At 36.3% G+C, this 12,027-nt stretch overlaps 1 protein-coding gene across 2 annotated transcripts; it reads left to right on the top strand.

The window, feature by feature from the left end:
* Window positions 1-6,641: 6,641 nt before the first annotated feature.
* On the top strand, window positions 6,642-11,995 carry LOC110229914 (cysteine-rich and transmembrane domain-containing protein PCC1-like). Of its 2 annotated transcripts, none has more exons than XM_021031077.1 (3): window positions 6,642-6,727; window positions 6,857-6,990; window positions 11,725-11,995. In XM_021031077.1, exons 1-3 carry the CDS (start codon window positions 6,697-6,699, stop codon window positions 11,794-11,796), a joined length of 237 nt encoding a protein of 78 aa, XP_020886736.1. In that variant the 5' UTR covers window positions 6,642-6,696; the 3' UTR covers window positions 11,797-11,995. The 2 variants fall into 2 exon arrangements, with proteins under 2 accessions (XP_020886736.1, XP_020886735.1); XM_021031076.1 differs by having other exon boundaries at window positions 6,857-7,007.
* Window positions 11,996-12,027: the final 32 nt, after the last annotated feature.

Genomic DNA, 12,027 nt, shown 5'->3' with positions numbered 1-12,027 from the left:
CAAACATACAAAAGAGAAAAGGAGAATAGCCTCTCCAAGCTTAGGTCTAAACAATGACCTTATATATATATATATATATATATATATATATATATATATATATGTTATTAAAAACATGCAGGGACTTCTTTGTAAATAGGGAAACGTTCTGGGCCGAATCTTCAAATCTTCATAACTTCAATAAGTTGCGAAATTGAATTGCCGTCAGATCTTGGTGTCGACCGAGGGTGGTGTCGATCGACACCTACACGTATTTTCGTCTCCGGATTGCTCGCGCAGCATAACTTCTCGGTTTTGCTCCAGAATGATCCATAATCTCTAAATTGGTCCCGAACGTGTAAAAACCTTAAAATACTCAAAAGACTCTAGAAATAACAAAAAGACTCTAAAAACAATACATATATCACGGTTAAAACCGGTAAAATCCGTGATATATCACATACCATGACTCTTGTCTATCAATAACAAAGTGCATTGCACGGGGATGTGATGAAGTTGGCCATGATCTCGGGAATAATGAGTCAAACTAGTATTGCAGTGAATCCCCCTGTTAAGTTATCATGCATTATCATAAGAACTCCCAATAATCTGGCAAATACATCTTTCTTGTCATTTTTTCGTATGTGCCACAATATCATTCAAATAATGCCCTATTATTTCACATGTTTCAGCATATGATTTATATATAGCTTCAGCCCAAAATAAGAAACAGAACATTCTTCAAAAAGACCCCTACCGAACATTCTTCAAAAAGATCCAATTAATGAGTAAGTTACAAAAAGACTCGATGAGGTAGCATCGTCCTTTGTAACGATCAAGGATGGTAAGACTATCGGTACACATACTTGTCCATGTACTAGTAGAAGATCCATCAGCCAATGCAACCTTTGCTTCTTCAGGTAGAACTCCAAGTTGAGTTACTCGGAATGCTTCCCAAGATATTAGTATCCTTGATTTTAGATCATGAATATCATAAGTCAATTTATACTCTTTAACACCAACTTTGAATCCAACAATTGCTTTAGTCTCTGTTTGTGGTGACTAAGTCCCTCCCTACAAGCTAGGTTGCATGGAAACGGAAACGAAAATTTAAACGCGGAAGCGAAACGTGTGGAAACGGATTTTTAAAAAAATTACGAAATGGAAACGTTTTGGAAACGTGTATATATATATATGAAACACTAAACATCAAAATAATATTAAAAATATATTTTAAATAACATAAATCATTAATAAAAATATTAAATAATCAAATTAAAATAATGATAACAATACTCAAAATAAAAAATTAAGACCATATATCACGATCACAAGTAATAAAATAAGTGTTTAATATTCCTCATACTAATTAGGTTTTTAAAGAAAAATATCAAATATATACTTATATTTTAAAAATAATTAATTTTTATGTTTCAAAAGAAAAAATTAGGTTTCCGATGTGTTTCCAAAATGGAAACGTACGTTTCCATCGCGTTTTCAAATTGACTTTTTAAGGATACGTGTTTCCATGACGTTTCCACGTGTTTCCAAGAGTTTTCGATTCCGAAACGTTTCCGAAACGGGAAACTCACCTCGGATGGAGTTTCCATGCAACATAGCCTACAAGTCTTGAATTTAGAATTCTTGCAGTAAAAAAACAACAACAGGGTCTACTAGACATAAATTAGGAATAGATCATTTAATTAGTTAACCTTTTTGGCAAGAACCTTTCACAAAATTAACAACTAATCAGAATGATTCTTTATTAGGCCATGGCCGGCTATGCTAACATAAAAATACAAATCAGATAAAACAATATATTGCCTATTGCGTATTCTATTATGATAAATGAATCAAAGACTTTTGCAAAAAATATTATATTCATATGTATATTATTTTAAAACTATGATTCAGTTAGTTGAGCTTGAAAATGAATAGTCCTTCATTGAATAAGTAAAATATGTAATTTCACATTCGCTTGGGTGGTACCAACGAAATCGAGTGCTTACTTCAAGTTCTATTGAATTAACCGATGAATTTGCTATTAAATATTTTTTCTATATTCGAAACAAATTTCAAAAAATTTAACATCTTTCTTTTTTTGGGGCAGTAATTTATTATTATTATTATAATGAGAATAAAAATTCTATTAGACCCAAAAATGATACATCAGCTAAAATCTCTTTTTCGTTTACTCCTATCCCGACGAGTCCTACTACTTTGGAACTAGAGGTTTTGATACGTTAAAAAAAAAAAGTTGTGACGTATCGCGGTTATCGCCCAAATTTTTGATCCGGTACATATACCTTTATTAAAAAAAATTGGTTTTCAAAATTGCTAATTCACATAATCGCGATACTTGTCAAGGCTATCGATAAAATTTCGACACGTATAAGAAAACTTTTAACCAATTAGAAATAGATATTGTGTTATTGCCTAGAGCTATTTTGAACAAGTCTATTGATATATACGCTAATGGCTCCTACGAAGTAACAATATCTTTTCACTTTCATCTCAACCTTGGGTGTGGCTTTCGTCTTCCCTTTTGCATTTCACAGAATAGCATTTGCTTTTTCTCCGCAATTCTTAATTTGCTAGTTACATTTTTTTTAAAAAAGGAGTGGTGTACGACTTGGCTAAGATGAATCTGTTCAGTATATGCATATGACTAACCTAAATACATTAAGAAAAATAAAAAAAAATGGTGGTACGACTTGGCTAAAGGTAGGTCTGTTCTTTTCTTGTTTTTCTTTGCAAAGTATTACACTAGGTAGGTTTATTCAATAGTTACTTTTCTTTCTTTTATTTAGAAAATAATTAAGGAAAATTCCTAATACAATTCGTCTTCCTTAAATTAAGTCCACAACACTCGCTCCTCTTCACAATTCTCCCTTCAGCGTTCCTCAGCTCCTCAAATCAGAATGACTCAATCCGAGCACAATTACTTTTCCGGTAATTCTTCAATTATTTTCTAAAATCATGATCAATGTCCGATGTATAATCTTGTTGGCCACGTATAATCATGAACAATTATTCTATACACACCAACTAGATAATTAACTAATCTTTTTGGGCACAGTGCAAAAACGTTCACAGATTTCATCAGGGCCGGACACAAGTCCGTCGCCGCCGATTGGTTATCCGACCACAGATCAGGTGGTGGGTGATCCTCCGGCAGCAGCAGTGAAGACAAAGTCCAAGGGCGGCGGACGCTTTATAGTGGCAATATTACAGTACATACATATATTTCTTTAAATTTATTTGCAAGATATTGTCATCGTTCAACTTTCTTTTTAATGATCTGTCTGTCTACACTATTGGCAGTTGGATAATGTGTTGTTGCGAATGTATATCACAATAATCATCATGATGAGACTGAAGTGCTTGCCCAAACCAGAAAAACAACACGTACGTAATAGGAGATCCATCAATAAGTCTCAAGATATATATTAAGTCGTCGTTTGTAAGGACTCCCACGTTGCATTTTTAAATTTGTTTGCACCACTGTTTGAATGGGATCCATGCATGATCCCCATTTGCTTTGTGTATTTTTTTTTTTTTTTTTGACAATAACTTTGTGTATTTTGTTTTTATATATATATATATATAAATTCAAGAAAAACCAAAATTGCTAGTCATAACTCGTAACTACCCAAAGAAAACTGTGTTATAGTAGTGTTTTTTACGTCTTTCTTACGATTAACATTGAATAATCCTTACATGGGACTCATTAACTTCGGAATTAACCATTTCATACAAATTATATTGCTGTAAGAAAAATAAAAACAATATTTGACGATAGTGAGGAATGAGGATGGTTGTGTTTGGCTTTACAATTTTAAGTGGCTGTGACTTTATCCAAGTATAACTATTAGGTGGAAAACTGTCTTTTTTTCTTTCAAAACCAATCAATAGAAGATAACGGAAAAAATAACGAGAAAGTATTATCCAGCTAGATAGTAAGAGACTGTTAATTATGGCCAAATTTTACATGCTAGATGTGCAAAAGACAAAAGTGTAAAGTATGTAAAATTTGCCGTTATTACGGCTTATGTCATCGGTTTTGTTTGTTATAAAAAAACAATCGATGTAAGGATAAAATCGGCTTAAATTTGTTGTGGAAGCCGATCCAAACTAAATCAAAGAAACCAAATTCAAATTTAAATTAAATATATTTAAAATCAGCAAATTTTCACTAAAATCAATTTTTTTAATTATCATTTAGTTTTCAACAACCAAACTAATATATAATTTGATTCCAAATAGAACTTATTTTCTATAACCTAAAAACCCAAAACCCGAAAAACCTGAACTGAATTTTTTTTTCTCGAATGGACGTATTTTCTAAAATCTAATTTTTCTAAAAGTGAAACATAGTTATGAAATATTTACAATATTACCCTTTACTAAAATAAATATGAAAAGGAGCAAAAAAAACAGTTTGGAATTGTCAAACCCATCACATTTTCGCTTAAAGCCGAGAACCAAGTGAGCTATCAAATATATACTTTAAAATATTAAATCAAGAAATTTATTAATTTTAATATTAGTTAAATTTAATATCAAATAAACTTTAAAACTAGTCTCCGATTGAACTCCGCTTTTTTTGGTAGGCTTTAAACCTGTTCTGAACGCCTGACTACCCCCAAACGATATTTTGAACGAAACTAATGATATATAAGCTACATGCTTCTACGAAGTAACAAATTTGTTTCTTTCATATTTATAAGAGCCAGAGTAAATAAAAGGAAAAGTACTCTCTTCTCACTTTCTTCATCTCAACCATCGGTGACGCTTTCCACTTCCTTTTGCATTTCACACAACAGCATTTGCTTTTCCTCCGAAATTCTTTGCCAATCGACAATCCCTTATGAGTTACCTAGTTACATTTAAAAAACACAAAAAGTGGTGGCACGACTTGGCTAAGATGAGTTTGTTCAATATATGACTTGCCTAGTTTCATTAAAAAGAAAACAAAAGAAGTCTTGGCACGACTTGGCTAAGGTAGGTCTGTTCTTTTTTTTTTCTTTCCCATAACTGTTTAGCTTTTATATTACTGTATAACACAAGTGTTGCAAAGTATTACAATAGGTTGGTCTATTCAATATCGACTTTTCTTTCTTTTATTTAGAGAATAATTAAGAAAACTTCCTAATATTCGTCTTGGTTAAATTAAAACCACAACACTCTCTCCTCTTCATAATTCTTCCTCATTCCTTAGCTCCTCTAATCAGAATGAATCAATACGACCACAAATACTTTCCAGCTATTTCTTCAATTATTTTCTAAAATCAAGATCAATGTCTGACGTTTAATCTTTTTGGCCACATATAACCATCCATGAACAATTTAATTATTCTATACACACCAAGTAGATAATTAATTAATCTTTTTGGGAACAGTGGATCGGAAAAACCATCAGAGACTTCATCAGGACCGTCCGTAAGTCTGCCGCGCGCTGACGATGGGTTATCTGACCAGCAGCAGTGAAGACAAAGTCCAATTTCTGCCAAGGCATATTGCCAATATTACAGTACCAATATTTTTCATTTAATTTACTTTCTTTTATATATGTTTATAGTTTGGCTCTAATTATCCGCAACCGGCGTTCAACTAACTTTTTAATGATCTGTTTGTCTACAAAATTGACAGTAATGTTGTATTACGGCTTGTTGCCATTGTCTCGCCCTCTGCGCATCAGGATTATCATGCTGATGAGACTGAACTCGTTGCCCAAACCAGAAAAACAACACGCAATAGAAGATCCATCAATATGTTATCTTAACTCAAGATATAAATCTTAGTCGCTTGTATGGTTTCCAACGTTGCATTTTTAAGTTTATTTGCTTTATTGTTTAAAAGGGATCCATTATCCCCATTTGCTTGGTGTATTTTGTTTCTATATAAATCAAAGACAAACCAAAAATAGCTAGTCATAACTCGTAAGTACCCAAAGAAAACTGTGTTATATATATAGTGTTTTTACGTCTTGCTTCAGATCAACATTGAATGATCCTTGCATGGGACTCGTTAACGATTTCATACAAATTACGGCTTTATGCCATCGGTTCTATTTATTAAAAAAAAAACGATGTAAGGGTTAAATACTTAAATATCTGCATTAATTTGTACGCGCCGTACGCTCAACTAGGGCCTAGCAATATTTTGAACAAGACTATTAATATATAAATGGCTCTTGCGAATAATTAATATCTTTTCCTTGATATGTACTATAAGAAGAACCGGAGTAAATGAAAGGATAAGTACTCTCTTCCCTTTTGCATTTCAGACAAAAGCATTTGCTTTTCTCCGCAATTCTTTTCTATTCGACAATATTCACTTATGACTTACCTAGTTACATTAAAAAACAAAACAAAAAAGTGGTGGCACGACTTGGCTAAGGTGAGTATGTTCAATACTTGACAGTTATGACTTATAATTACATTAAGAAAAACAAAAAAGTGGTGGCGCGACTTGGCTAAGCTAGGTCTGTTCTTGTTTTTTTTTTTCCCCATACTGTTTCGCTTTTTATATACTATAACACAAGTGTTGCAAGGTATTACACTAGGTAGGTCTATTCAATATTTGACTTTTCTTTCATTTATTTAGAGAATAATTAAGAAAACCTCCTAATATTCTTCTTGGTTAAATTAAAACCACAACACTCTCTCCTCTTCATAATTCTCCCTTCCACATTCCTCAGCTCCTCAAACCAGAATGGATCAATACGATCACAAATACTTTTCAGGTAATTCTTCAATTATTTTCTAAAATCATGATCAATGTCCGACGTCTAATCTTTTTTGCCATGTATAACCATGAACAATTATTATATACACACCAATATTAGATAATTAATTAATCTTTTTGGGTACAGTGCAAAAGCCATCACAGACTTCGTCAGGGCCGTACATAAGTCCGCCGCCGATTGGTTATCCGACCAGAGATAAGGCGGTGGGTGATCCTCCGGCAGCAGCAGTGAAGACAAATTCCAAGGGCTGCTGTGAAGTCGTAATGGCAATATTACAGTACATAGTTATACATATCTAATTTAACTTTCTTTATAGATAGTTTTGTTGGAGTTGAATAAGTCTTCAAAGACTTGATCGTGTGTAAGTTTGAGTCAATAAGACGAAATACCAGGAACTAAGTCACGTTTTGGATAAGTTTGTTGTAGTTCCTGTTTTTGCTCTGTTTTAGTTTTGCTTCAGTTCTTGTAAGGCTATTTAAAGGCCATCTTGTTTCCAATCTAAGCATCAATGAGTACTTTCTCAAAACCTGCAACTCTTATTTTAACATTGTGGTATCAGAGCCCTCTCAAAAGGGATCTGACTGAGTGAGAAACGAGTGTGTATTTTGAGTGAGTGTGAGAAAAGAAATCAGTGTGAGAGATGGCAGCTGAATCAAGTAACTTCAGTGCCCCGTGTGTGCCAAAATTCGATGGAGATTACGACCATTGGAGTTTACTAATGGAGAACCTGTTGCGTTCAAAGGAGTATTGGTGTGTGATTCAACCTGGTTTTAAGGAACCCGGGGAAGGAGAAGTGCTGTCCGCAGCACAACAGAAGGTGTTAGATGAAGCAAGGCTAAAGGACTTGAAGGCAAAGAACTATCTCTTCCAGTCCATTGACAAGTCGATCTTGAAGACCATCACTCAAAAGGAGACTGCTAAGCTTTTATGGGATTCCATGAAAGTCAAGTATCAAGGCAATGAAAGGGTGAAACGTGCGCAGCTACAGAGACTTCGTAGAGTTTTCGAAACCTTAGAGATGAAGGTGGGAGAAACAGTGACAGATTATTTCGGGAGAGTCATGGTGACAGCAAACGATATGCGGAACTGCGGAGAAAACATGGAAGATGTGAAGATCGTTGAAAAAATTCTTCGAACACTAACGGAGAATTTTAACTATGTCGTGTGCTCTATAGAGGAATCAAAGGACATTGACCAGATGACTGTCGACGGGCTACACAGCTCACTGCTTGTTCACGAACAGAAGATACGACGTAGGGGAGTCGAAGAGCAAGTACTAAAAGTTGAGTACGACAACTCTGGACGAGGAAGAGGTAGGGGCTACAATGGTAGAAGAGGAGGTAGCAACGTGTCAAGAGGAAGAGGAGGAACCAGACCAAGTTTCGACAAAGCTACCATTGAATGTTTTAGATGTCACAAACTGGGACATTTTCAATACGAGTGTCCAACTGCTGAAAAGGAAGCAAACTATGCTGAGTTCGATGAAGGAGAGGCATTGCTTCTAATGGCGCAAACAGAGACTCAAGAAACGAAGAAAAGTGGTCTGTGGTTTCTGGATTCGGGATGTTCCAATCACATGACGGGAAATAAAGAATGGTTCATGGAGATCGATGATAGTTTCAGGCATGCAGTGAGGCTGGGAAACAGTTCAAGAATGGAAGTTGTCGGAAAAGGAGACGTCAAATTTGAGGTTGAAGGGGTGACTCAAATTGTAAGTGACGTGTTCTTTGTTCCAAATTTGACTAATAATCTGTTGAGTGTTGGGCAATTGCAAGAAAAGGGTGTGGATGTTCTTATTAGCAAAGGAGTGTGCAAGATCTATCATCCTCGTAGAGGGTTGATTGTGAGCACAAAAATGACTGCAAATCGCATGTTCATTGTGTCAGCCATTATGAAAACCGATCCAAATCAATGTCTGAAAATCGAAGAAGATGAAGTGTCGACTCTCTGGCACAAGCGTTACGGACATCTCAACAACACGTCTATCCGGAGTATGCATGAGAAGAAACTGGTGAATGGTCTACCTCACCTGAAAGAAGTCTCTAAGGTATGCGAAGTCTGCAACATCGGAAAGCAACACCGAGAAGTTATACCCAAGAAGAGTCAATGGAGAGCAGCAGAGAAGTTAAAGCTCATTCATGCAGACTTATGCGGTCCTATTTCCCCAACCTCTCATAGTGGAAAAAGGTACATCTTTCTTTTGATTGATGATTTTAGCCGCAAAAGCTGGATTTACCTTCTCTCCGAAAAAAGTGAGGCGTTTGATACTTTCAAGATTTTCAAGAGTCTTGTGGAGAAGGAATCAGGAACATACATTGGTTGCTTGAGGACTGATAGGGGAGGAGAGTTCACTTCTAGCATGTTTAATCAGTATTGTGAAGAACATGGGATTAAAAGACAATTGACTGCAGCCTATACGCCACAGCAGAACGGCGTTGCAGAGAGAAGAAACCGCACCATAATGAATATGGTAAGATGTTTACTCACGGAGAAGAGCATGCCAAAGAAGTTTTGGCCTGAGGCTGCAAAGTGGACTTGCCACGTTTTAAACAGAAGCATGACAAGTGCCGTGAAGGATATGGTTCCAGAAGAGGTTTGGAGTGGGATGAAGCCAAGTGTGAGTTACTTTAGAGTTTTCGGGTGTATTGGACATGTACATGTCCCTGATCAACGAAGAGTGAAGCTTGATAACAGGAGCAACAAATGCGTTCTTCTCGGAGTGAGTGAAGAATCTAAAGCATATCGGCTTTATGATCCAAATTCTAAGAAAGTGGTGGTCAGTCGGGATGTGATATTTGAAGAAGAAGAAAAATGGGACTGGAGTGCAGATAAAGATGCTATTGATGACATTCTGGACTGGGGAGAAGAAGAGAAAACCGATGGAGAAAGAGAAGAAGAGGCTGAGGTTTCTGAAGAAGATGACGATGGAGAGGGTCAGCAGCTGAATAATGGAGAAAATACTGAGAATTCTCCACAGCTAGAGACACATCAAAAGAGAGAAAGAAGAGCACCTGGTTGGATGCGAGATTATGAGAGTGGAGAAAGAATCTCAGATGAGGAGGCAGAAGCTGAGCTGGCACTAGCGTTGTTTTTGTCTCATGGGGATCCGGTTAAGTTCGCAGAAGCCTGCAAAGAAGATAAATGGATGGAAGCAATGAGGAGTGAGATCCATTCCATTGAGAAAAACCAGACGTGGGAGCTTGTTAAGCTACCAACAGATGCTAAGAAAATTGGGGTAAAGTGGGTTTTCAAGACCAAGTTAAATGAGGATGGGGAGGTTGACAAGTATAAAGCAAGATTGGTCGTGAAAGGGTATGCGCAAGAAGAAGGCATTGACTACGATGAAGTCTTTGCACCCGTAGCTCGGTGGGACACAATCAGACTTTTATTGGCTATTGCTGCTCAAAGAGGCTGGAGAGTATACCAATTGGACGTGAAAAGCGCTTTTCTATATGGAGAATTAAAGGAAGTTGTGTATGTGGATCAACCGGAGGGGTTCATTAAAATCGGAGAAGAAGATAAGGTATACCGTTTGAGAAAAGCCTTGTATGGACTAAAACAGGCTCCTAGAGCTTGGTTTAGTCGGGTTGAAGGTTATTTTAAGCGAGAGGGATTCATCAAGAGCAGCTATGATCACACACTCTTTATCAAAAGAATCGGAGAAAAGCAAATCATGGTGAGTATTTATGTTGATGATTTGATTTTTTCTGGAAATGATGAGATGTTGCTAGAAGAATTTAAGGAATCAATGAAGCGAGAGTTCGAGATGACTGATCTCGGTCTGATGAGGTTCTTTCTTGGCGTGGAAGTGAGGCAAAGTCCAGAAGGAATTCACCTATGTCAAAAGAAATATGCTATGGAGGTGTTGGAGAGATTTAAAATGGCTGACTGCAACCCGGTTAAAAACCCTATAGTTCCAGGCGCTAAACTTACAAAGGAAGGTGATGGAGAAGAGGTGGATTCTACTCTGTACAAGCAGTTAGTGGGTTGTTTGATGTACCTAACTGTAACACGACCTGATATGATGTATGTGGTCTGTTTGATAGCTCGTTTTATGGCAAAACCAAGAGAAGAACATATGTTGGCAGCAAAGAGAGTTTTGAGATACTTGCGGGGTACGTTGGAGTTTGGTATCTTTTACGAAAGGGGAAATGAGTTAAAGGTGAAAGCATACACTGATAGTGATTATGCTGGTGATGTCGAGGACCGAAAAAGCACCTCAGGTTATGTATTTCTGTTTAACGGTGCGGCAGTTTGTTGGAGCTCAAGAAAACAAGATGTTGTTACTTTATCTTCAACAGAAGCAGAGTATGTTGCTGCAACATCATGTGCATGTCATTGTGTTTGGTTGAAAGGAATCATGGAGCAGATTATGTTTGAGCAAGTTGGATGTTTGGAGATTTCGTGTGACAATACTTCCTCCATTAAGCTCTCTAAGAATCCAGTTATGCACAGGCGCACTAAGCATATTGATGTCAGGTACCATTATATCCGTGATCTTACCAATCAAGAAGCTGTGAAGCTTGTGTTTTGCGGGACAGAGAAACAGGTAGCAGACATCATGACAAAACCGGTGAAGCTGGACACATTTGTCAAGATGCGAAGTCTACTTGGAATGAAGACACAAGAAGGTTAAACTGGATGCTTTGTTAGCATTTCCAGTTTAAGGGAGGGATTTGTTGGAGTTGAATAAGTCTTCAAAGACTTGGTCGTGTGTAAGTTTGAGTCAATAAGACGAAATACCAGGAACTAAGTCACGTTTTGGATAAGTTTGTTGTAGTTCCTGTTTTTGCTCTGTTTTAGTTTTGCTTCAGTTCTTGTAAAGCTATTTAAAGGCCATCTTGTTTCCAATCTAAGCATCAATGAGTACTTTCTCAAAACCTGCAACTCTTATTTTAACAAGTTTGGTTCTAATTATCCATTGATTATTTGCAAGATATTCATCCTACGTTCAACTCTCTTTTTCATGATCTGTCTGCCTACACTATTGGCAGTTGTATTCAAGGTTGTGGCGAATGTTTCATGTGCTGTGCATCAGGATTTTCAGGATGATGAGACTCAAGTGAGTCTTTGCTCAAACCAGAAAAACAACATGTACGTAATAGAAGATCCATCAATATGTTATTTGCTTCATTGGTTGAAAGAGATCCATGATCCCCATTTGCTTCCTGTATTTACTTCTTTAGAAATCAAAGAAAAACCAAAAATAGCTAGTCATAACTCTCGTATAACAACAAATTATGACGTAGTGATTTTTATTCCTAAGTTTAATACAATATAATTATATAAACAACACC

Source organism: Arabidopsis lyrata (genome assembly GCF_000004255.2).
Source record: "Arabidopsis lyrata subsp. lyrata unplaced genomic scaffold ARALYscaffold_3, whole genome shotgun sequence".
In the NCBI taxonomy this organism is placed as follows: Eukaryota; Viridiplantae; Streptophyta; class Magnoliopsida; order Brassicales; family Brassicaceae; genus Arabidopsis; species Arabidopsis lyrata.
This window is presented reverse-complemented; position numbering and strand designations above follow the sequence as displayed.

Excerpts from the sequence above, each read along its gene's own strand:
- LOC110229914 (XM_021031076.1), top strand. The coding sequence starts at position 6,697 with ATGGATCAATACGATCACAAATACTTTTCAG. Across the intron at positions 6,728-6,856 it reads CGATCACAAATACTTTTCAG|TGCAAAAGCCATCACAGACT; the intron begins GTAATTCTTCAA and ends TTTTGGGTACAG. Across the intron at positions 7,008-11,724 it reads GTCGTAATGGCAATATTACA|TTGTATTCAAGGTTGTGGCG; the intron begins GTACATAGTTAT and ends CACTATTGGCAG.